At 35.6% G+C, this 26,834-nt stretch overlaps 1 protein-coding gene across 9 annotated transcripts in view; it reads left to right on the top strand.

The window, feature by feature from the left end:
* CACNA2D1 (calcium voltage-gated channel auxiliary subunit alpha2delta 1) overlaps nt 1–26,834 on the top strand; it is a 387,883-nt gene that overhangs the window by 295,587 nt on the left and 65,462 nt on the right. For all 9 annotated transcript variants that reach the window (XM_061467295.1, XM_061467296.1, XM_061467298.1 and 6 more), the window contains exons 11-12: nt 12,562–12,720; nt 17,461–17,565. In XM_061467295.1, the coding sequence (XP_061323279.1) occupies nt 12,562–12,720; nt 17,461–17,565 (264 nt within the window). The remainder of the gene's footprint in view (nt 1–12,561; nt 12,721–17,460; nt 17,566–26,834) is intronic.

Raw genomic sequence — 26,834 nt, forward strand, 5'->3', positions numbered from 1 at the left:
ACATGTTTTTAGCCTTGCGCACCTGTCCTGGTTTCAGCAGTAGCAGTCATGTTTCTCCTCCTTGGTAGCTGGTGCAGTGCAGCGTTTTGACTTTCGGCTCGGGAACAGAGCTGATAGAGATGTTTTGGTTTGGCCAAGGACTTTGTGAGCCTCATGCTCTGCCAGGGGGGAGGGGAAGCCGGGAGGAAGCAGAGACAGGACACCTGACCCAAACTGACCAAAGAGGTATTCCATACCACAGCACGTCATGCCCAGGGATGGAACTGGGAGTTAGCCGGAAGGGCTGGGAGACTGCAGGGTTGGAGGAGGTATCGGTCGGTGCTTGGTTGGGCTGAGGGGGGGCAAGTTATCGGTCGGCTGGTGCTGAGGTGTTGTATTCTCTTCCCTTGTTATTTCCTTTATCATTATTATCATTGGTGGTAGCAGTAGTGATTTGTGTTATACCTTAGTTACTAAACTGTTCCTATCTCAACCCGTGGGAGTTGCATTCTTTTCGATTCTCCTCTCCGTCCCTCCGAGAGCAGGGGGAGGGCAAGAAAGGGGGGGGAAGTGAGCGAACGAATTACCTGACTGGGTTTAAACCACGACAGCACCATAATGTATCCCGTACATCCTCCCCGAGTCCAAATGTGGAGTTATTTTATTATAAATTATTGCCTAGGTCCTAGTTAGTTACAGGAAATGAAAAACACCTCCAGAAGACATCCTGACTCTCTTTAAGGATGAAGTATGGCCAGGAGGTGTTTTCTGTAGGCTATAGAGAGAGCCTGGTCCACTCTCTTGGACTGGGGTCCTGATTAAAACATCACTGAAATCACAGAATCATAGAATGGTTTGGATTGGAAGGGACCTTAAAGATCGTCTAGTATCAGCTGAATCATACTACCTCTGCTCAGCTGAGCATGCAAAAGGCAGTCAGTGGGAATATAAAACACAGGCACTTTTGAGATTTTCATACCTGTTTTTCTTTTTGTGTGTTGCAGTTTGCTTCAACATATCTTATTATTAACTGTTATGTTACTTACTGCAACTTTGTTGTGGAAGGAAAATGTTCAAAATATATGTAAGAAAGAAAAAAGTAATGGAAAGAGTTGGAAAAGGAATAAGGCAAATCTTAAAATGAGACTTGTTTCATTTTAGATCTGTCACAAAATGTTAATTCTAGAGAATACAGTACTTGAGTGGATGAAAAGCCAAAGGGAATGGAAATTAGAAGCTGAAATTCTACATTAGCATGTTAGGATGTTATTATTATTATATTAGGAATATTACTGGAAACTGTACATTCATTACTGAACAGTATAGCTGACAATTCCTGATGACTAGAAAAGTCACCTCTGTTCCCACTTTGAGAGATTGCTTCAGGCATCAATACAGATTTTTATTGTCTCCTCTTATAGTTGTCAAATGTCAGGAAGTCAGACTTCTAACAACACATGGCACAGGCTTCTGTGATTTCCAGAATAAGTCGTAGCTCTCTAGTAGTATTAGTAGTATTTAAAATGAGTAGTTTACTAGTATATAAAAGGAAGTGATAACTCTTACCTCATGGTTCCACTGGTTAATAAATCTATTGGCCATTTCCAGTTTCTTAATTTCCAGTAAAGCATAAGTCTTGCTAAAGACACACTTTCTTCGTCAGATGTATCATCAGTTCCAGGGGGGCTTTTATGTTAGATCTGACGCTGAACCAAAAGTTCATTTCTGAGTCAGCTTTCCAACTGAAAGACAATTATTAGGGGACACTGTGACAGTAACAGTATAATTAAATGATGATCTCTTGACCAATGAACTCTTTCCTTGCCAGCTCTGGAGAGGCTGGGCTGGGCTGACTTTAATGATTCTTCTGTGAAAAGATGACTTGCCATGTTAATGAAAGAAGAAAATTCAGGCTGTCCATAAGGTTTGGGATGGGGTGTGTGTGTGTGTGTGGGGGGGGGGGGGGGGGTGTATTTTTTCTATCATAACCCTTTTTTTACCATATTTTCTATAAAAAACATATATTTGGTAGGTGAAAATTGTAAGACATATGTGGCAAGATGTTAGATTGGAGTGAATCTAAAGGATCTCTTAACTCAGGCAAAACATGAATAAAGTACTCATTGATTTCTCAAGTCTCACACTTTCAAGACTCACACTTTTCCCTCCTGTCTCACACTTCCCTGCCTAAGCAGCAGCATCTCACACATCAGCAGTGTGCGGCTGCAGCCTCTTTATTGCTCATCAGCCGCAGCCACCATGCGCAGCTGGGCACGTTGCTCTGCCCTGCAAGGGTGACGTGCACATTGAAGTAAGGCCGTCAGATTATGGAGGTGGCATTGTAGCCCCTTGCGTGCCCCAGTTATATGGCCTGATGCTGAAATGTGTGTCTGTCCTGTAATATGGGGCACTGACTTGCTTTCATCTTGGTTTTGATGCCCTGAGTGGCAATCTCACATATCCAGTGAATTTACAGAAAATGGTTTAATACTCAGACCTTTATCTGGTCACCAGCAATAGGACATGAGGAAATGGAATGATGCTGTGTCAGGGAAGTTCAGTTTGGATACTAGGAAAAGGTTCTTCACTGAGAGAATGGTCAGAAGTGGTCATAGCACCAAGCCTGTGAGAGTTCAAGGAGTGTCTGGATGATGTTCTTAGTCACATGGTTTAGTTTCAGGTAGTTCTGCAAGGAGCAGGGAGTTGGATTTGAAGATCCTAATGGGTCCCTTCCAACTTGATATATTCTGTGATTGGCCACGGGTATTTCATGTTCTAAACAACTTGAATTTCACTGATGAAGTCAAGTGATAATAAAAGAAGCCTACCAAACAATTCCTTTCGTTACAGCTCTCTCCTAGAGTGTGTCTGGGTAGGTAGCAGTGCCGTATAGTGAAGTGCAGTACTGCAGCACTACAGGAGTGCAGTCATTCACATTAGCCAGCTTTCTCTGGGAGATGCTAAAGTTTACAGTGCTTAACTTTCTAGAAACACATGATCTGAAGTAAATAATACATACTAACTTAGCCACAGCATCATGAATGAGTTCATCTTGCTGAGCTAATTCATTTTTCAGCCTGTGCTGATGTTTCTTGTGGTAGCTCTGAGATTTACAGCGCAGCATCTTACTTTATGGTCTGAACATTAATCCTTTTGTGCTCAGTGGTAGCATTGCATAGATTTATGTGCAGATAATCATGTTGGTTAGAAAGGGTAACAAAGTTAACTGAGAGCAGTTTTTGGCCTAGTATTTGGTCTTTTCCCAAACATTTATCTCGTATCATGATAGTGTGTTTTTTTCAGCAGATATTTTGTGATCTAACAGCTTTACTGTTGTTGAACACTGCTGATCTATAGTCTGATATACCTCTGATCTATAATACACTCAAATACATTTACATTTCAAAATGAAAAGTGGTACATTTTAAACCTGGGGAAATGCCAATAGTGTAAATTAGCATATAAACCTAATTTTATTTCATCCTGTACTTTCAATACAACTTAAGAACTGCAGGTGTGCTCTTTCTGAGTTACTAGAACAAGGTTTTTATATTTTCTCTACAGTCTATACATAGGGTTGTACTGTACACCTGAAGACTATCTGTATGTAAGTCATAGGATAGGAGAAAACAATTATTCTATAGCAAGATATGAATGCTGAACTTTAATACCATGTGTTATTTTTTTGGGCATGTCAAATAAGAAACCTTTATTGCTTGAGCTGCCTCAAATTTTCTGGGTACTGAGATCTACATGGGAATAAAACTTTGCAAATTGCTTTTTCTTCTGTTCTCTAAATGGGGTCTGATAAATATTTATAATATCTTCTCACTGCTGAAATGCAGGTTCTAACTGGCCTTATTTCAAGATTCAGTTATTCTTGGGATTAACCCTAAAATCCTATTACCAAGCCTAAAGCAGCAGGAAAAAAAGGAAAATAAAACAGCAAAGCTGGATTTAGCTGCAAGACGAAAGCCTGGTGAAATCAGATCTATTTCACTATTTTTCATTTAATACATGTAGATACAACTGGGTCACTAAACTGATTTAGCCATGAGGTAAAAGTAGCATAGCGACAAACCTCAGCAGATTGAAAGTCAGCAATGGTAGCATATGATTAGATTAGCTCTTCAGCCAGCTGACTATTTTATTCTCAGTTTTCAGTATTCCAAGAGTGATGCTTCTGATTTATTCAGCCATAATAATTTTGGTATTTTAAATGTACAAGTTTTGTCTTCATAGCAAATTTAAGTATATGAATTATTTTGTTCAAGTTTATATAATTTTTCTGTAAAGGATAAATGTTATGAATATTTAAAGATACACATTTTGCCTACAGTTCAAGGCAGGGTCTCATTTAGTGTTGGGAAGATCTGAAAGGGTAGTTTTTTAGTGGTGTTTTTAGGAGTTTTTGGGTTTTAGCTTAGAAGCATAATTTCAGGAGATTCTGATTAAACGTTCTATAGTCAATCAGTTGATGTTAGCAAAATAAATGGGATGTGTGAAGAAGAATGGGCAGCAGGTCATGATGGTTGGGAAAATCTGAATTTTTAAACTGATTTGATATTAAACAATATTCAATCAGAATCTTACCACTTTTACAGATATTGGAGATGCAGAAAAACGTTTAGGTTGGAAGTTGGTTTACGGCTTTTCCATGATAGTATTGCAAACAGAGTTTGGAAAGCTGTGAAAATTGAGATGCTTATTTTGGTAATATGAATCCTTTGTATGGAAAAAAATAAATCTTCATCCTCTTGGAGCCAGGACCTTTTGTGGTTTACATGTGCAAATTTTTCTATAAGGAGGAAGTCTGAATTTCAGTGTTCCTGCTTCTTCACTCAGTTGGTGCACAAGAGTATTTTATTGGTTTAGTTGAAATGAGAAATGTACACCAGTCACAGAAAGTGCCACCTCTACCAGAAGTATAAGATTTCCCATTTCAAGAGAAATTTATAGGACCAGTTCAACTTTGTTGTTTTGGTGCCACCTAGTGACTAAAACGTGGAACTGTTTTAAAAAGTTTCATTGATTTGTTGGTTTTATCTGTGTTGTTGCATTCTCCAGTAATGAGATGTTTTACAGCAGATTTTGTGCTTTTTAAAGTCAATTGTGGAGCCAGCGCTGCTTTCCTCAATTTCTTCTCCCGAGGATTTGCATAAACTTATTGCTGTTTTTTTTGAGAATTTTGGTTTTCCTCAGTAGATCAGTGCTTTGTTGAGATAGACTTTGCTAAATGTTGACTGAACGCAGCTTTCTTGAGCACACCATACAAACTATTAAGCACATATCTCTACATTAACATATTTTTATATAAATATATATGCACGCATATGTATGAAGATATCAGATACAGAAGAAAAAAAAAAGAAAAAAAGTTGTTGATTGCCAGAAACAGTAACATGCACTTTCTGATCAAGATAAATTAACCATAGAATCATAGAACGGTTTGGGTTGGAAAAGACTGTAAGATCATCCAGTTCCAACCCCCCTGCCATGGGCAGTGGCACCTCCCACTAGAATGCCTCAAGGTGTTACTTTATGCTGCTGGTTTCAGTCCCTGCTTGTTTTACCAGCATTATATATATGTGAATTCCAAGCCAGTGAAATGAAAGAGATGCTTTGGGTTTCCTTTTATAAAAGAAGCATAATCAATTGAAAGGTTGTATTTGTATTTAAATAACTTCCTACACTTGCCAAAAGAATGACTGATGTTGGATTTCAGATTTATGTCCCTTATACCTCTCAGGAGATGGAAATATATTTAGATGTATAGAGAGGGGATAGATGGTTATACAGAAGAGAATTTGAAATACTCATCAATCTATGCATTGCCTGTGAAACCAGAGATTTTTCCCCTGCAGTGCTGTAGTCTTCAAAATGAATTAGTTTTCCTTATATTTTGAAGAATTTTAAGTGGTAAACTGTTTTATGAGATTTCATGCTGTAAGAATTTGTGTCATATTTGACCTTGTGGTGGTAATGGCATGTTGCAAAATAATTAATGTCAAGTTAAGGTGCAAATTTGAGGACTTGGAGTTGGTTGCAGAAAGGGAAAAAACATATTCTGGTGCTCTAGTAGTAGGGAATTGAGAATAAAGCTTCTGGTCATGCCTTTTCATTAGACTTACTTGTTTTCTTCCTTGTTGCTTCATTTTTCTCATCAATAACATAAGAACAGTTCTGAGCTATTTCAGAAGGAGTCTGAGGAAATTAGTAATGTTTCAAAATGTCTGTGGTGCTGAAGTGTGAATGTCCCTGGGAGTTACATGCTATGTGTTACTTGCTAAAGCATGTCAGCTGGGGACAGGTCAGGTGGTATCTGCGAAAGGCAGATCTATAAAAAAAAATCCCCATAGACAAGCCACTTTGTATCTGTTCAGCATGTAATATATTGACACAGATGCAGTCCCTTTACATCCCATTTCTAGCATTTTCCATGAGGTTCCCCCCTTCTTGTTTTGTTTTATAATGTCCTCTTAATGAAGACACCTGTCTGTAGGGCCTGTTGGTTGGTTGGTTTTTTTTACTTACCATTATATTCACAGAGTGCTTAGAGTTGGAACAGATAGGAAATAAATCAACATCTGTTTCACTCCCCTTGAATGCTCTAATATCCTGGTGTTGTAGCAGGAGTTTTAATAATGTTTTTAAAAATGAAGGATTTCCAGGTTGAGACTCTGGAAAAGAAGACGCTTTTAGCAATGCAAAAGTAACCATTCTGGAATCAGAATGACAACCCTTCACTTGTTCAACAGTTTTAACTTTTGCGTTATGGATTGCAGAGTTCCATGTGTCTGGAGGAGCTCACGGCTCGGTGGAACTACGTAAGGAAGGGGGAAAGTCACTAGCATTTAGATATTTCACTGCAGTTTTGTATACTTTTCCACTGTTTTTGCAATCTGTTCCTTCTCTGAAGCAGAGGGTAAAGGCAAAGTCTTTGTAAGACTGTCAAATTACTGTTTCTCTTCTGAACTTCTCCAGAATGACAAGGTACAAGCATCATTAAACTCAAACCCCTTTGCTGAGTGTCGCGTTGAGTTGAATTGAGTTGTGCCATATGTAGCTAAACTGATGGTTTGAGGTCAACTAGACGAATTTCTGTAACACTTTCTCTGCTGCAATAATAGGCTTGGGTATTCCTACCCAAACCTGTGAATAGAAGGTCTTAATTTCCTCAGACCTGGAGATCATTCTGGGAGATCCCAAAGGCAAAAACTGCAAAAAAGATCTAAATAAATCAGGTAGTGAGGAATAATTTAGTGAAAAATAAGTCTAGATCCCATACCTTTCTTTATAATTGCAAGCCAAATTTAACTATATTAATACTATATGATACTTGAAAAGAAAAAGCTAAGGTTATCTTGTTTTCCATAAGTTCCAAGTGTTTTATTGCAAGCCCCTCATATTATAGCTTAGATAGATAATAAACTTTTATCATAGTTGAAGAAGTAGAAACTGTCACTGGTGGTGACATACTGTATTGGATGGCTTTAGAGTTCAACAATGGAATGGTTTGCCTCCAGATGTCATCTGTTGTTCTGCAAGTAATTGATTCACAGAGCCCATGGCATGGTATGCAAATTCCATTTATGTTCTTTCCACCACAATAGCATTTTTTGTGACATATATTTATCTTTATTGCAATAATTAGGGGGAAATGCCAGTTCGATAAATACCCAACTGACATATTTCATGTAGATGCATTGGGAGTATTTTATTCAATAAGGTATGTATTGTATTTACTTTAATGTTACACCTTTGATAGGATTTGATTTTGTAAGAACATGAACTTCCTGAAGTGGCAACTGGCTTTTGGAATCTTATATGTTCTTTCTTCAGTTAAATATTAAATGCATCAGTATATTGTCAACTGATTTTCCAAGTAATCATCCGAACTTAAATGAGCATTATTATTGTTCTTAGGCGAAAGGTAATGTGACCAGCAATCATTAGACTTATTGCAGGTATTTTGGCTTTTGGTATCTTAATGTGTGAAACATTATAATGCCACTATCACTATTATATTTCAGATGAGTGTAACTTTGGCTAATTCAAAGTTGTGAATGGTCCTTGTATTTGTCACATAGTTACCTGGCTAAAGAACAAAATGCTTATGTATTAAAAAAACTATGAAAAGCTAGTTTTAACAAAGATCTGAAGGCTTTTGCACTTGATATTCTTCAATTACTCCAGTATTTTACTGGAGCTCCAATTTATTAAATGTAGTAGCCCTGAATCTTGTTCCCCTCTCTTGAACATTTCTCAGTCACATTTCAACCTTCAGACTAGCCTTCACCTTCTAAAAAACAGGGAAATGTTCATTTTGGAGAACTATTGTTCCATCTACTGATTTCTTTATCTAATCAAAATCTCTTCTCATCTGATTTGTTGACTGACATTAACATTAACTCTGACTGATGTATTTGAAAACAGCTGGCTCATGTATTTTCTTAATTAAATCACACTATTTGCAGACTTTGGTTGATGTACTTCTCCATTCTACAAATGTGTTATTTTTCCCCTTCATTTTCCATCGGTATTTGTCAATCTACAGATGCAGATGTTTTGATATTTGCCCCTCTTTCAGTTTACATCATATGTAAGTGTAATACAGTAGTGTTGTTAACTGCTTAAGCAGTTTGAGCCACTATTCCTATCAATTTTTAAAACATCATTTTTGTATCCATAATTGCTGATCCATATGCTAGGTACCTTACCTTCATAGACATAATTATCATGATATATTTGCAGGACTGCTAGCAAGCAATTCAGAGTTGCAGTTTAATGTTAGTGGCATTTCAGGGAGAAATTTTTACTTGTCACTAAATTTCCACTTGAACACCTAAACCACAGTTTCCTATAGCCCAAGACAGAGCATACTCTGTCCATATGATTGAACTTACACTTACTTTTATATTAGATCATTAAATAGTTTGCATATCATGTCATTGGTGAAGCAGAGCCGCGTTTCCCCTCTGTAATTTTCTGGTGAATTTGGCTTCTGTAGAGCAGAACTACTTACCAGATAGTGTTTTTATTCTTTACAGGTATAAGATCTTTACTTTCAACCCATCTCACAATTAAACTGATTTTTAGACCCAATCTTTTTAAAATTACTTTACATCAGTAGTTTGCAGAAGGCAATAAAATTAGGCCAAGACAAGCTGAAATAATTCCACAGCACAATACTGTTTGCATTCCCACAGGATTAATGTACCTAGTAATCATCTGTGATCCACTGGTTACTTCTGTACAAAACTTCTCTAAGAAGCACTGTTGAGTGGTTTGTTTGGCATCAAAGTGAATTGATTTCAGTTGTGTGATGATTTTATGGTTTTGCTAAAAAACTGAAACAAACATAAAGATGCTGCTTAAGTACAGGAAATAAAAATCATCACATGATATTGAGGGGAAATGGAAAAAATTAATGACTGTAATTTGATTGAGTCTGGGAAAAGAACCTGTCTAAAAGATAATGGATTTAAAATCATGCAATGGAAATAACAGAATCATAGAGTAGTTTGGGTTGGAAGGGACCATAAAAGGTCATATATTCCAACCCCCCTGCAATAAACAGGGACATCTTCATCTAAGTTGGGTTGCCCAGAACCACATCCAGCCTGGCCTGAAATGTTTCCAGGGATGGCACATCTAATATTAGGATTCCGATGGAGGTTTTGCATTTTAATCAAAGCAGAGGGTTGATCCTATGAAAATACTGCTTTCTGGGAAATATGGTGTAAATTAAAGAAAATTCAAGTTGAAAAGTTGTTTATGTGTAATCCAGTTCCATGTATCCATTTATTTTAAAAGTGAAGTTTGCACTGTAATACTGGGAGAACTGGAAAATATTTTTCATATTCATTATCTCATCCTGTTTTCATACTTTTGTTACTATAAATAATTAAGTTACAAGATTCTATAATTATAGTTGCAGTGTTAGGAAAATTAAAGTCCTGATAAATAGAATATTAAAAAAAATAAGCAACTTTAGTCACATTATTCAGTATGCCTGATTCTCCTGTAGAACACTTATCAAATATAACATTTAATTTTTCAAAGTTAAAGCACTTGTTCATTCTTTTGTATGATTTTGGAAAAAGTTGACCCCTTGTGACACATGGGGAACTGCATATTGATAGAAAGAGGGAAAATTTACATAAAGAAATTTTTTTTACAGAAAAATTTACATAAAGTCATTTGAGAATAACTTGCTCCCACAACTCTGTCACCTGGGACCAGAGCTATAAAACTAGGACAGAATAATAACTGTCTTTATTAATTAGAAAGATATATGAAGATTCTTATTTTGGTGTTCTCATAGTATATTCTGTCTAGCAAGAATACAATTTTTTATCTAATACGAAAAAAACCTATAGCATAAAAATATGCATATCTCACCAAAAGACAGTATTAACTCATGTGGAATGGTCAAAAATATGCTTCCAAGAAAAATCAATACAACATAAAGATGACAAGGTTTAGTTTAAAATTGAAATAGTGGGTTTTCTTGATTAGGTTATATATATATATATATATATATATATATATATGCAGGAGTGGGTTCAGACACAATAATGATACTAGAAGAGGCAGGCAAATACCTGCTTTAAAGTCTCTGATTCATGAGGCCCTTTGACACATCCTTCTTGCAGGAGGAGAAATTACATGTGGACCTCTAAGTAAGAATCCAGCAAAGCAAATGCTCTCGTAATCTGCCTGGATTTGCTCACTTACAGCCAAAACCCCCACAGTTGCAGTATAGATGAGGCTAAGACTTCTGCTGAGGATGATGGAGTTTTCTGTCAGTCATCTCTGCCATAAGCTGTGCAATATTTGTAGTTATGCACTTGCTCCTTCGATAGCAGAAGTCTCATTGATTAAAGTGGATGTTTGATAAGAATTTCTTTGGTTGGTCCCAAGAAGCATACATCTGTATGCATCTGATTCCAGAACATGGAAAAGTCTCTGTTCTTCCTAAGCATCCTACTGAATAATGCAAATAATTGAATTATTATGCATTAATAAAAATGGCTTGATATTATCACTCCCTTCATTCTTTTAAGTTCCATTCATTGTAATTGTCCTATAATTCCAATGCAAGTTGATATTTGCTGCTGATAGCAGTTCTCTGTACTTTGTGCCTGATACTTAGTGATTTATTTTAGACATTTAAATAGTCTGAGCAGTTACTGAAATCTGTGACCTTATTTACCTTATCTTCTATTCAGTGCTACTGAACTAATTAGCAGTAGTGAGACTTAAGTCAACAAGGCTAATTTATAAGTTACTTTAAGGCTTTGTATCAGGTTGACAACCTAAAATTACGTTTACATTTACTTTCACTGAAGACCCATAATAATTTTTTTTCAGATAAAATGCAAATTAGGATGCCTGGATTTTAGTCCCATTACTGAGATGGAATTTTGCAGGTTTTTTGTCCATTGTATTTGCCAGTGAGCGAAAAAGCTTATACAAAAAATCTGGATTGATAAAACGATTTAAAAATTTGCCAAGAAAATAGTTTTAGTAATATTAGTCAAGAGTATCTTAAATAAAAATTATGGGGTTGGAGTTAAAAGGAGATTTTTATTCAAATAGTACTAAACTCAGATTATGTGCAGTAATACACACTTTCATTCAAAACTACAGTTAGAATTATACATGCTGCAGCATTAAGTCTGATCTCTGACTTTAGATAGATACGGAGGTAGCTAAAAAGTGAGATGGACTTCTGCATCATAGAATCATAGAATAGTTAGGGTTGGAAAGGACCTTAAGATCATCTAGTTCCAACCCCCTGCCATGGGCAGGGGCCCCTCACACTAGACCATGTCACCCAAGGCTCTGTCCAGCCTGGCCTTGAGCACTGCCAGGGATGGAGCATTCACAACTCCCCTGGGCAACCCATTCCAGTGCCTCACCATCGTATTACTGCAGCCTGTTTATGTTGGGCTTCTCTGCTTGCTTCTTTGAACTGCCTGAGTTCTGAAGGCTTGTTTAGGGGGCTGTTGTTTTTTGAATAAGCTGTGTACTGCAATTTCTTTTATATCACAGAAACCACACAAACGTCTCAGAGAGAAAGGCAATTCATGCAAAGCATTACTCAGATGTACATCCTTTCTCTATCACGATATATAGATATATATTTTTTTTGTACTCATATATGGATGAATGTATATTTATACATAGACAAATTTTAAAGTGATCATAAATTGATTTATATTTGTGCAGACATTTTGCACATTAAAAAAAGTGTGTTTTTAAATAGTATCAAAATCTCATATAAATGAGTGCTTCAGGCAGTAGCCTTTACACATGTGGATAAACAAGCACAAATATATGTGTTCTCAATACACAAGTTGTGTTATCATTAATAATATCCCCCTATTTACAGCTATACTTTCATGTGCTTCCTTTGTCTATATCTGTAAGATATATCATAGAATCATAGAATGGTGGAAATCAAAATCTATATGACATCTTTATCTGATGGGTTAAGAAAAGATTATGCTTTACTACTCCAGTACCTAGAAAACAGATTTAATGGTCTTTAATACTATTTTTTTTATTTTGCAGTTTAACAATAACGCTCAGAACGTCAGTTGTTTTAATCATCTTGTCCAAGCTAATGTGAGGAACAAGAAGAAGCTGAAAGAAGCTGTCTATAAAATCTCTGCTAAAGGAATCACTGATTACAAAAAAGGCTTTAGCTATGCATTTGAACAGCTGCTAAATGTAAGTATGAAAGCTGTCTCTTTCTGCTGTGAAGTGAAGGAGAACCTGAATGTTCAGATGGCCACTGCACTCTCCTCCATTGTTTAACTAAGTTTTATTTTCCAAGTAAATTTATTTCAAGACTATGTCTTTTTGTTTGCAGATCCCTCAGCAAGTTGCTAAGATTTGGGAATAAATTTGGTTTTCAGTGTGCATCATTGTTTTTGTTTCATTCATTTTTCATTAGTTTTTCATTTACCATGTGATTCTCAGCTGGCACATAGCTGTGGTAGTGGTTGATTTGCAGGTAATATTAAAAGGGAAGGCTCCATGTCACAGTGTTATTATTTCAATTTTACCATAGTATCTTCCAGCAATGCTTAATTAATGTACAGATTTATGCTTATTACAAGTCATAAATAGTTGACCATGGCTTGAGTAGGACAGAGGAGAGCAAATGAATTTGTTAATAGAGGAATATTAGGCCCCTGAGAGTATTCTAATAAATTTCTCTTTCTCATGTATAAAAAAAAATTTCCTTTAAAATTAAATGCATTATTTCCATGTTTTAATTACATTGTACTTTCTAATTTGCACCTAAGCACTAGCTTTCTGAGCAGCAGAAATGTTTCCAATTTACCACAAATGTTGGGGTTTTATTAGCATTTTGTAATACTTTATGTAGTTGCTTTAATAATGTTTTCCTACTGATCACCTTCATAAGGACTGCCTATTGGATCTTGTCTTTAGTGTCAACAAAGCTATACCAATTTACAGCACTTAAGGATCTAGTTTAAAAGTACATAAATTATGTTATTTTTATTTTACTTTTTTTTTTAAGTATCAGTGATGTCTCTCAGTGTACAAATGTTTAATTCTTTTCCCTGATCTGCTAGATTCTCGACTTCAGAGCACTTCCCTGCTATTGGATCTTAGGCTTCTATGTATATATTCATCTTAGGGCTAGAGCTGGTTTTAAAAAAATCCTAATCGAGTAAGATTTTGCTGGAGGAAAGTAAAATGCAATGTTTTCAAGGGTATTTTCTTAGTAGATTACTATGCACGTTATAGTAGAGGCGTTTGGTGGGGAAATCATTGGCTGCCCTCTGCTGATGGTTATATAAAACTGCAAAAAGAATGTTAAAGGCTGATGGACTTTTTCTGACTAGGTTTAAGAGCATTTCCCCCTTTTTTTACATCTTTTGCCATATTCTTCTTATAGTAATATTATCATCTTCTCCAGATATTGGCAAATCCATTTGGCAGGAAGAATAAAGGCTGATGATGGAGTTAGTGTTAGATTCTGGTGACAAGACAATACAACAGGATGATATAATACAGGCTTAAACAAATAATAAAAAAGTATGCTTTGAGATAGTTTCCAGTTGTATATTTTTGAATTCAAATGGTCCAATTGCTTTAAGGTCCATGGAAATGGAGTATTTCTTAACAGCTTAAATTTTGATGATAATTTTGTGGGTATTGTTTCTGGATGACAGTTATTTCAAACAATTTTCCCAAATAACAAAGTAATATTTCACTTCTGCCATGGGAAAAATACTGTCTGTTGTGTTGCTAGATGGAAATAGACACTTCAGTTTTTTTCAACATACTAATTCAAGCAGTTATCAGTATTCTAGATTCCATCATTTTTATGCACTATTTTCCCATTATTGTTATATTGACTTGCTGGTTCTTTGAAAATAATAATATTTCAGCTTCCGCAATTCAAGATTTTTTTTCCTCCATACCATAATAACTACGATTTGTCAAAAAATTATCTCAAAATCATCTCTGCTTGTGTAGTTGATTTTTGATTTTGTTTACCCTTCCTTCCTCAGCGCATGAGGCTCATCATGAGAAAAATACATTCCTAAAGTCTCATGCCATGAAGTATAATCCTGACAAGCCACTGAATGAGTTAATTTTAGGGATGTGAAACTTCTCTAAACCAAAAGCAGTTTTAGGAACAGTACAAAATGTATAATGTCTTGTTTGTTTGGGGAATCAAAACAAAAGGCCTTTATCAAGTGCAAGAGAGGGCTAAAAAGGAATACACAGACTTAGTTCCAACTTGTCTTTTTTTCTGTGGTTTCAGCTAAAAAGCCAGGTTTTTTTTTCCAGGTAAGCTGCTTTATGAGCAACACATTGCTCTTCAGCTATGGTCTGTGATGGGAAGCAAAGCTATCCGTTGGACTGCTGAGGCAAACTATTCAGAAAAATCATGAAATTAGTCCATCAACTTTGCCAAATCACTTATAATCGCTCCCTGAGCCTGTATCTCTCCATCTTTGTACAACTGGCAGGGAGCATGCAGGAAAGATGTGTTGTAATGGCAATTCTGCATTCCTTTTGATCCCTTGTAAGAGACTGATACATTAAGTTCATTCATGGGGATGCAAAGATTTAAGGGGGGGAAAATATATGATTTGAGCTTATTCATATTCAGATTTCCAATATTGTTTGGAGGCTAAGCCTCTGGATTTTATATTACATGACTTTAGTGTCTAAGCTTGACTTTAGTATAGTGTACGTAAATGCCCTTCTGTAAGTACTAGCAGATGAGAAAACTGCCTTTTTCTGATACTGTATAAGCATATGCTAAGTAAGCCACTAGAAAAATCCCGATTGAGATCTTTTAAGAAGAATACTAGCTGAAGTTCACATTGCCCATAATTTCAATTTCAAAATCAGTAGGAAAGTTTTATAAAATGAGCAGGCTTTGGTCCCCTTCCTTGTCATCTCTTTAGTTTCCCCCGACTTTATTTTCGCCTGTATATTAAATTACTGTAAATGTAGGTGAGTTTATGAAGTATCTAGCTCTACTTTTATTACCTTTTTTTTTTAATATTGAAAAGACTGCAGGCTGAAACAGAATTTTGTAGGTTATATTTTTACAAGGAAAAAATGGTCATAAATTACTTAATTACAAACGAAACACAGTGTGCTGATGAGATTGGAGAGAATGTGTTGATTTCAAGCATCTTTCTATGAGTTGCTGCATGTAAGAAAATCTTTGGACTTGTTCTTTTCAAATTAATAAATAAGTAGTTATTTACTGAATATTGAACTACTAATACAAATCACACTGTGAGGAATAATTATTCATATATCAATAATGATGGCAAATACATTTTTTGCAGTTCAGTTTTCTGGGATCATTGTAGAACCATGGAGATACAGTATTTAGGAATATTGGCTAATGTCTGAAGTCTGGCTTTGGTGTTTTGGTTTCTTTATTAAAGAAGAACAAGGAATCAGATCAGAGAGTAGGATGAAAAGTGGCTAATGGGAGTGGCATCATCTCACCTGACCAGCCAGGTGAAAAGTTAGTCACTGTCTAGCCACAAAGACTAAAGCAGGGGGGAACTGGGCACTTTGTAAGGATGACTCTCCTATTTATTTTCCCGAGTCTGTAGTAAATTCATATAGCCAAATTCAGGCTTGTGGAAAGGGAATTAGAATTAATTTTACTGAAACTCTAAAGATTTTACTCTGTCACATCTAACTACTCAGAAGTACTGAGATCTGGCTGACTAGGGCCGTTTGTATGCAACACAGAGGACAAGGAATGTTTGCTGTAAAAATTAATGAACAATTTGCTTAGACTAGATTCTTAACTTTTAAGGGATAGGGGAAGAAGACAAATGCCAAAAGAGAAGCCTTTGGGACTCTTCATAAGGAGACAAAATTCATATTCATCTTTATGATGTTTTGGCTGTGGAACAATCTTTTTATTCCTTTGCACAACACACTGAATTTTTCTCTGTGTCTTTGCTTGTTACTTTGACTGCTGACTTAGGAATTAGAGGGGCTTCTTCTCAACTCTCTGTTCCAGGCTTGCTCTCCAGAAACAATGGAACATGCTTAGTTTTTCACCTCAGAGTTGCAATCTCATTAGAAAAGCAGTGGTGCAGAGATCGTAATAATTTAGGCAGCCGTATGTTAGGTGCATATTTTGTAAATGTGATTCTAAGATTCTTTCCTAAATGTTATTCATTTCAATGTGTTAATATACATTGATCACAGTTCACCGCATTTTTCATATATATATAATATACATAAACAAACAAAACCGGGAAAGAATTAAATAAGTGAAAGATGGAGCTTATTTTAAGGAAATGTGACAAAAATAGCAAATTCAAAAAAAAAATTCTAATTTTATCAGGTAGAGTTTTTAGATGTCCCTATAGGATTCCTAAATAATCAGACTTTTCAATTACATGGTCAGTGAGGTTGATAGATTCTGTGAGCAGGAATCCAGCATCCAAAAAGCCCATATTCAGTAATTCATTAGAAGGTCATTGTTCCATAATTTCTACAAGGACATTAAGAAAAAGAAAAAAAGTAAGGATGAGAAAACAGAAGAGTAAAAATGTTTAGATACCCTCACTGTACAAGTCTTGCGCAGAACATCTTTAGAGAAATGCTGTGGGGGGTGTTGATGTGATGGGTATGAGCTAAAAAGCTTTCCTTGTGTTGGTTGAAGTGAGAGGAACCTCCAGACTCACATTCTTCTGTGTTGGGCCAAGTCTGAAATGAGTCATATTTAACTCTTATTAAACAGAAAAATGGTTTTGTTTGGGGTTTATTTTATTTTTCATTCAGAAGAGGGGGTATTGAATGAAATCCTAAGACTTTGGAAGTTTTGCCATTACCATGTTAAAGTAGTAAGCATGTTGATCTGAAAGCCATCAAACATAACAGTTGTTATACCTTATGGCCTGAAATAACGCCCCCTTCTGTTTCTGTCTCCTGCAGCACAGCGTCTCTAGAGCTAACTGCAATAAGATTATTATGTTGTTTACGGATGGTGGTGAAGAAAGAGCACAGGAAATTTTCCATAAATACAATGAAGACAAAAAAGTAAGTGCTCTATGAAAGATTTTAGTATATAAAATACAACAGCACGAATAGGAACATTTAAATATGGAAGTGAAAGCATTTTTTGGTATATGTATAAAGTACTTTTTAAAATGCACTTGTATTGAACCTTAGGGTACTTAAAGCTTTCTCTGTCTATAATATCTCTTAAAAAAACCATAAAAGACATTTAATATTTTACCCCTTGTGACTCACTGGTATCAGGCAGTACAGAAGCATACCATAAGCCATGAAGTATTGAACTTTTTATTGGCAGGTTTTTTGTATTAGTGTAATCAAGAGGGAGCACAGGTAATTAAATAATAGGAGATATAGCTTTATCTCCTTACTTTGAATATTTTCTATACGATTTTGTTGTTCATCAGGAAATGACAAAACCAAATCTCAAGGTTAGAATCTAAATCTTAACAGATTTGGGCTGAAACAAACCCACGTTTTTCTCAGTGAGGCTAATCGTATCTTTGGCTATCTTAGGTAGGAGTAGGATGGCTTTTGATTGATGAAATTTGACCTGTGGTTCAACCAGAATTATGGGTTTGACACAAGAATCACTGGATGGCTTGTGTTGTTCAGATTAGATTGGATTATTAGCTATGCTGGTTTGGGGTTTAAGTTTTGAATCTAATCAAACTTCTGGTCTGGCTTTGATGTAAAAATGCATGAGTGTGTGTGTGAAGGAAAACGGCTTTGTGAACTGTCTCCTGCTACATCTCAGTAGAAATCTTTATATTTAGAAGATTAATCACTTTAGAAATTAAATATGAGCTGGATTCACCGTACAACCAAGAACCTACCTTTTCTAGTGTTTGGGGTTGTGCCTGTACCTGTTTTTTTCCTGGGGTTTTGTTCATTTGTTTCAATTTGTTTTCAAAAAAAAAGCAGCCAGAAGTAAGATTACAGTTCGCCAAGACACTTTACCAGTTGCCATGGATGCTTACGTATGAAGAAGTGGAAGTACGCCGTTGGAATTCCCATATATTTAAATTAATCCCTTCAAAAAGAGAACTAGAAACACAACACAGAATTTGCATCTCAACCAGTGATTCACTCAGGGACCTTCAGTAATCAATTTGTCTCTGTTTTATAATAGTGTTTCATATAGAATGATATGGTGGGGTTTAGGTAATCTTTGTATCTGAGATGAAAGTACTTTTTAAACTGACAATTAGAAGGAAGGACTGAAATCATAGCAATTTGTCACACATTCCTGTATTCTGAAAACATACACAGAGCTTCCTCTTCAAATCTGGTTTTGGTAGCTTTTATTGTGTTACAATAAAAGCCATCATCTAAAGGAAAACATGCATAAGGGGGGAAATGTATGACTGATTTCTTATTATTTTCCATTTAATTTGCTGTGTTAGGAAGAAAGTATAGGAAGATGTCCAGTCCAAACAGATTTACAGTGCTGAGATTTGTGGTCTTACTCACATCATATGTGACGATTGATTATTCTGTGGAGTATAATGGATGAAATGTAGGATTTACTAATTAAAATGGTTATTCTACTGCATCCTTTAATACTTTAAATTTGTACTGCCAAGGGATGGACTGGTTTTGTATATACTGTTATATATATTACAGTACAAGCTCATTTTCTTGTTCCCTCTAGTGAATGCGGCTTTTGGGGTTTTTATTGTATACAACAGAGTTAAGATGTTGATGATAGTCACTGTAAGGATTTCTGAATATTGAAGTATATACTTAATTGCAGTTCGCATGCAATGCAAGGCAGATTTCTTACACTTGATTAAGTTCAATATACCTACGAGTTCAAGTTCTTAGTAAGCACTTAAATCTTGTTACTTACCTAATAAAGCAGTGGGTTGCTAGATACTATCCTTTACTGTTTTTCTCCAAGGTGACATTGAAAATACAAGAAATACTAACAGGGTTTTTGCAGATATAATTTGAACAACCATTTGCTTTCTCCTTAAAGTTTTCAATCAGTAACAATTCTTGTGGTGCTGAAGGGAAACTTATGGTTGAAAAACTTCTAATGAGATTGAGCCAGTAAATTCATTTTTAACATTTAGAATGAACCCCCCGATAATCTTTCATAGGATTTTAATATTTTTAAAAAGCAGACTACTTCAAAATATGCTTGTGGCCATGCTCTCGTTAGTAAAACTACAGCTGATTCCAGAATGAAGATATGTGAGCTCTCTTGTCGTTCCCTCTCTGTGTAATTTAATGTTCCTGTGCAGCATCATAACATAACTGACAGACACATTCTTAACATGAAAAATACACATATACTTTCAATTTTTTTAAAGTCATTGTCACAAACATAGTGTTACCTTCTTTTAGATTGCATAGTAGTCTGCTTTCATCTGATAAATGATTTAAAGCTATGTGGATTTAGATTCTGTTGTCTTTATTGCAGTTAATTTATATTTTGTTTCACAAGTAGTCCATTTAATGTAAGACCACGTTTATAATTATAATCTGTAAAGAGACTATTCAATATGAGCAAGATATTAAAAATTTGCCCATGTATTACTGTAGTAGCACTTCATAGTATAAATATGAATCAGCTGATGTCTTTTCTTGCCTGCTCTGCATTTGTCTTTCTGCTATGCGTACAGTATATAAAGATGGATATTTATTGTCTTATACCACAGTCAGTTACTTCCCATCTTTGGTACGCAGTGTCATAAACTTACTTTCTTCTCATACAAACTAAAGACCATTCATTCAAATCTATTAATCCTTGTTTTCATCTTCCTGATGTAAAATTTCTTCAGCTCTAAAAGTATATTCATCTTCTGTCAGTTACTTTGTAGGTCCTTGGTTCCAAAGAAGCCTCAATGAGTTTTGGCCCATTAGATGACAAGGATACTAAGATACTTGTTTGCAGTGCCCTTAGTGCAACCTTCAAGTTAAGAAGTGAAAGAAAACAATAAACAATTGGAAACTACTAAAAAAGAAGCCTAGAATCGAGGTGCTGGGAAATTCTCCCATTAAATTAGAGAGTTTAATCGGTTTGAAATAGCACATAAATATATTAAAAATAATGTTCTGTCTTTACAAATCATTTACACTATGAATATGAGAGTTATTGCAAAACTTACATTTTGAGGAGGAACATTCCTAGTTTTCATCTGTTTGAAGTGGAAAATCACAGTTATGTTTCACCTTTGCATGTCTTTTCCTCTTTATAAAGCCAGATTTTATTGTCACAGATTGTCACAGATTGCAGCTGCATGCTGCACCTGATATTTAGCAACTGGCATGTTTACCTTTGCGGCGACATTTGGGGTGCTCACATTAAATGTCTGAAATACCACACATGCACTAAATTTCAGGAATGGGGGTGGTACACTTTAGTTTTATTTGCACTCATGCTGCAGATGGCCCCACGGAAGACAGCAATATTAATTTAATTGGAATGGAGGCCCAGCAGGAGTTCTCAATCCTGAGAATTTTGAATTCAGGTTGAAAATAAATGACTACTACAGCTCATTGGGGCAAATTGTGAACCCTGTGTTTTAAAGGATTGCTCTACTTAGGGGAGTAGGAAGAGACCTTAAATATATCTCATGCACTTTCAGTTTGAAGTTTCCTAGCACAGTACAGATTTGTGGGGGTCAGACCAACAGATGCAGGATTAATCCAACCCTCCACATAACAGGAGAACCATAAGTTGGGTCTCACGTCTCATTCTCATATGATTAATGCAACCTCCTTTTGTGTAGATTTTTCTAACTGTATCATTTGAGAGGAAATGGCATGCAGTGAAGTTTTCCAACAACTGATTTCCATTTAAAATATCTGTGTATGTGATGGGTACCAAAATGCTACAGTGATAGAGGTCCTATGGGAGGAGGCTCCAGGTTGCTGCAACTCCACTGGGAAACTTATGATTGGCAGTGACTTCTTCCTAATGGGACACATTCAGCATGTGAATAGAATGATAAAAGGAAATATTTATGAGAAAGCACTTGCAAAACTTTCTTCTAAAACGCAAATGTCACCTACTGTCATTGCCAAAGGAGGGAACCAGTTTCTTCATTGGTTTGAATCCATTACTGCACAACTGCAAGCCAAAACTCTGTGTTAATCTAGGCAATGATATACGCATCATTCCAGACAAGGCTGAAAGTGCTAGTCCTGACTACAAATAACTACTGTCAAAGCCCATAATATTTCCACTTGGGGTAACTATGGGATTCTCACCAGGTGTCAGACTAAATTAATGTAACTTTCTAGGGTTGCTTATAGAGCCAAAAATAGAAACAGCATCTTTCTCAACACTAGTGACAGAGCTTAACATCTATCAAAGTGAACCCTAACAGTTCTTGTATTTCTGAGTTTGTGATAGGCTTGTGACACAGGATATAAAATAAAGTAATTAAATTAAGGGTTGAACCCAGCAAAATTCTGGTTTATATCTGACTGACATGTAGCATAGTTTGATAGATAAAATTTAAGCTTTTTTTTCTTAAGCTTTCTGGATTATAGATTGTTTTCTGGCCTTCTCTACACTGCATCAGCCTTCTGTGATCTTTAGACAACCAAATGCTAAGATATGTCTCATTCCCCCTGATAGTCCCTTGTGCTGCGAATTTTCTTGGAGTGATGGTACAGGAAATCCCATGGAGAAGAATTCTCCAGCTAGCTGGTTAAACTGGCTCCATGGCTCCTTCCCTAATCAAATCTGTTTTAAGACTGTGTCATCTTCCAGCTATTAATTTCAATTTATTGTATATATTGTGACATGCACAACTGGTGAAGCTAAAATATTCTAAGTGAAACCTGAGTCAGTATTTATAAATTTCACAATCCATTCCCTGGTTTGTTCTTTATTTCAAAGTAAAACTGGAAACCGTGTTATTAGAGTGCTCACTGAAGAAATCTCTTATTCTTAAGGCAAATTATATATTTTTTCACCTCTTCCTTAGCTCTACTTATTAATGAAGGACTTGCAATATATCCACTGTCTCAGCTTCTGTGTTCCTAACATAGATTAATGCTACTACATTAATGAATTTAAATATTCTATATCAGCAGTCTTCCTCTGTGACACTCATTACCCAAATATGCTTCAAATAGTCAGGTTGCACAATACTGTTATTTGGCATCACGAGTATGTAAATCTATGCAATGATTTATTTATTTTTTTCAGTACAATATTTAACATGTATTTCTCCCCCCCCAGAGTTTGGAACCACAGTTATCTGACAGTGGGTGAAGCCCTATTGCCCCACTAGGAGTTGGAGTACAGTGGTTTCTTAGGCTACTCTTTCAAAAATGTGTATATACTGTCCTTTCAGCAATCATCTCCTAAGGTGATGTGCCACTACCATGTGTCCCTGCCCTGACAATGCTGCTGGATTACAGCAGTCTTTTTGTACTGTCTTTCACTGTCCGCTTTACCTTTAGACTATATAACATCAGTTCTAAGGTTTTTCTTAAAGGCTTCAATAAAGAAGTCATACACTTCTCCCTTTTTCACTGACTTTTCCATTCAGCTGTCACATCCCCTGTGCTGATCTACATATGTATACAAGTTTGCTGGGCAAGATTGCTGCAGACTTAGGAGGTGTATCAAGAAGTGCAGTGTGACAGAGAAGGGCTTATTTTAGGAAGAATATTTGCATGCAGAAGAGACTTCATGCATGTGTCCACACACACATATGTGTTGATACTGAGTTTCTCTGTAGGCTGTTGTTTCATTATGAGCATGAGTCTTATCTGTTACCGCATGGCATTTTTATCTACTGTGCAAGATAAAAATCCATGTGATGGTGTTGAGATCTGCAGAAGGCTAATGAAGGTTTTAATATAGATTTGTTGAAAAGTAACCTTATCGGTCATATTAGAATCACGTATATCTGTTACATAAACCCAAGTGGCAGCTTGCTTCCTTCAAATTTGGCATGGAGGAGGCTATTTGATACTTCTATTTTTATGATCTTCAGTTCCAAACCACTACATTAATAGTGATTGATTCAGGGTATCACATAGAGGTTGCTGCTGCAGATGGCATGAAATGATTAATCAAGGCAGCAAGGGTAGGATATCACTTAATATAAAAAGCACATTATGTTTGTTTTGGGATGAAAGCAAGAGAGTCAGACTGCATTTTACTTATTTATATAAACAAAATGCTACATATGGCAGAACTAATTGAGGTTTGACATCATAAGGTTCATCCTGTCTCAATCTCCCCATGCATTTTATCATGCATTCATCCTCATGAATTTGAGATTGCAGTGAAATGCTGTGTGAGTTGATTATATTCTTCTGTAATTCAAGAATTGGAGGACTGTGACTTTCTGCAATGAGCAATTTAATACCTAGGCCATGCCTGATGATGTTTATTCAATGCCTTCTTTAAAGTGTCCAATTCCACAGCTTCCTTAGGTGTTGAAACATTTTTCTGTTTCGACACCTACCTGTTGAAAAGCTCCCTTAAATTTCCTCAAAGCAAAGTATGCTTAGAGGGTTTTTTTTTCCTTTTCATTTTACGTTCATTACAGAGTACAATTTCTTCTCATAATTTCCTACTACATTTTAAGAAACTCTTTTTATGTTGTCACCTTCATCCAACTTTTCAACTTCTAACAAATTTCTTTCAAATTCTCTGGGTGTATCTTAAATTAATTCTTTATTATTACCCCTATTGTGTATAATGTCATCTCTACCTTTCTTAAAAGATGCTCTTGAACACTTCAAGAAACTTAAGTGTTACCAAGAGAAAACAGTATTTTTTATGTTCTTTTTCATTTTTTTTGTTGTTTTTTTTTTCCCCAGATCACTTAGGTGAATATATCAGAATGTGGGTTCTTTTTGGAACTGCATTATATTATTCAACAATATTAGGGTTTTTATTTGCTCTGAATCTTTCTTTCCTGTAACTGCTACTTTTTCAGGTAATCTTCAATTTCTGTTTCTGTGTTTGATTTTCTAAGCATTTTTAACCTTACGTTGCATTAGGAAGTTTCTTCTTGTATGTTTAATATATTCCTCTTCATGAATTGCCATATATCTCTTAGTCCTTTATTCTTTAGATTATCTTCCCACAATACTCAGCTAGCTAGTTGTCTGAGTGTGTTGAAGTCTGTCTCTTTATCCTGTCTCTTTATCGTTGTTTTACTGCTGTCATACCTTCCTTTCCTCAAAATAAAAGTAATTTCTTGATCTTTCTCTCAAAAGATCGGCTTGCTTCAAGAATTTTCAGTTCATTTCTCCTTAAAATTCAGAAATAAATCTAACTGGTCTTGGCATCGTCTAGAATAAGATTTTTTTCTAACCTGCTACAAGAAATTCAGGAACTGTGTCTCCCATCATATTGTTTTATATGTATTAGCCTATATAATTAAAATTTAAAATAATTTTTCTATGCTTCCTGTGTTTTGTGAAGCAAATGCCATATGTAAATAAGAACTGACTATAATAGCGCATCTATAGGCAGAGAAGATAAAAGTTGTTCTGCTATAAGTGCCATCTAAGAGAAACTCATGAATATCATTCATTTAAAAACATAAAAATGAAGAAAATTTAAAGGTTAATAATTGGTTTCTGCAGATAGTGAAGCAAAACTGGTCACAAGAAAAAAAAAACGGGATGATTATGAAGATTAAGGATACCTTTCTATAAAATGACCCATTATATAGTCGTGATTCTTACGCTTGTGTATTCACTGAGTCTGGAGTTTTCCAAAAATTAGTTTTACAATATCAGTATACAAGTGTAACTTTCTGGGAAGAAACTGGAGAATTTGTCCACTTAATAGAATAATTAAGGTAACTAAGCCTGCATAACTGAATGGATTTAAAAAAATAATTTAGTATTATTAAGTGACTAAAATGTGACAGTTGCTAAATGCTGCTTACTTGGGAATTCTGTGCTTTGTAATCACATTATTAGTTATGTGCAAAAGAACACATTTAATCTGTACTGACCAAAAGAACCTGGAGTGCAAGCTGCAGATGCACTTTTTTAATAATTCCAAGTTCATTTAAATAGATATTTTAACAAGAAATAATCTGGTTTATTTACAGATATTTTTATGAAGCCACCTCTTTAGAGTCCATGAGTTGCATAATGCAGACTGGCCACATGGTATTCTCAAGCCTACCTGTAGCCAGGAAAAACAATAACCTCAATGTGTTCTGTTGCAAACTTAGTCTGTATATGCTATTTTATTTGAAAACAAAACCAAAGAGAAACCCAAAACCTAAGGCAATACTTTGTCTATAATAAATTTCTCTGTAAGAAATATATTTATAAATAAGGCTGAAGACATTTTCTGTTTGTTTTTTTTCTCAATTAAGAAACTGAAAGAAGCTATTAAAATTTATTTCTTACATCATAGACTGAAAAATGTTTGATGTCTTGTCAGCTAAAGTGTGATTTAACTGAAGTACATTGTCTCTGCTCTTCACTTTCAGCCATTGTGAATGCAAAATTTACATCTAAATTTATTAAGAAACTGTGTTACAAACTGTTAAACACACTAGGGCTATAGACAACCCCTAAGGTTGCTTTACCTGTTGATTGCATGTAGGATCGGAGGGGTTTGTTTGTTTGGGCTTTTTTTCTGAAAATTCAACTTATTTAGCTGATAACAAAAGAAATGAAAATGCATTCAGTATAGGAATGAACTGTGTCATAAATAATTTTATTATTATTAAACCATCTGTAGAATATATTGTACATCTGTAGAATATATTGTATCTATAGATATATATGCAAAGCTTTTCGTAGGCAATCCTGATATTTCAGGTGCAGTTTGGCCAGAAGTACAGTGAGCAAGAATGCACTGATTGCTAACTGTGAAGGATGTTCTCTATTATGTGACTGTGCATAAGACTTGTTCTTTCTAGGGCATTTGCCAGTTGCTGACAGCAGGCATCATCACTGCCTGCTTGCATTAGTGCTGGAACATCTTACCTGCAAGCAAACTCAAGGTCAGGTTGCCCTGAACACAGTCGTGTATGGCAGTGCTGAGTTGCTGAGTTTCCATTGTTACATGATAATTACTTTTTTTTTTCCCAACAAAAAAAGATAGGGAGCCGAAACATTTTCATCCCTCAATCTCTCTCTTCTAAGGTGATCTGAAGATACAGTTCCATTCCCAGGTCAGTCTCCAAGAGGCAGCATGGACAAAAATCCCTTCTGTTGAGCTGGCGTACCCCTTTTTTAAGCTCATTAAATCATTTGCATTTAGAATTTTCATGTTCCTGCAAAGATTGGGCCACTAAGAAACCAGACATGAACTTTGTGTAACTGATTATTCCAGA

The sequence above is a fragment of the Pezoporus flaviventris genome, unplaced genomic scaffold (assembly GCF_033815535.1).
Source record: "Pezoporus flaviventris isolate CSIRO_AGI_PZ_B2104156 unplaced genomic scaffold, CSIRO_AGI_Pfla_v1 ptg000045l, whole genome shotgun sequence".
Lineage (NCBI taxonomy): Eukaryota > Metazoa > Chordata > Aves > Psittaciformes > Psittacidae > Pezoporus > Pezoporus flaviventris.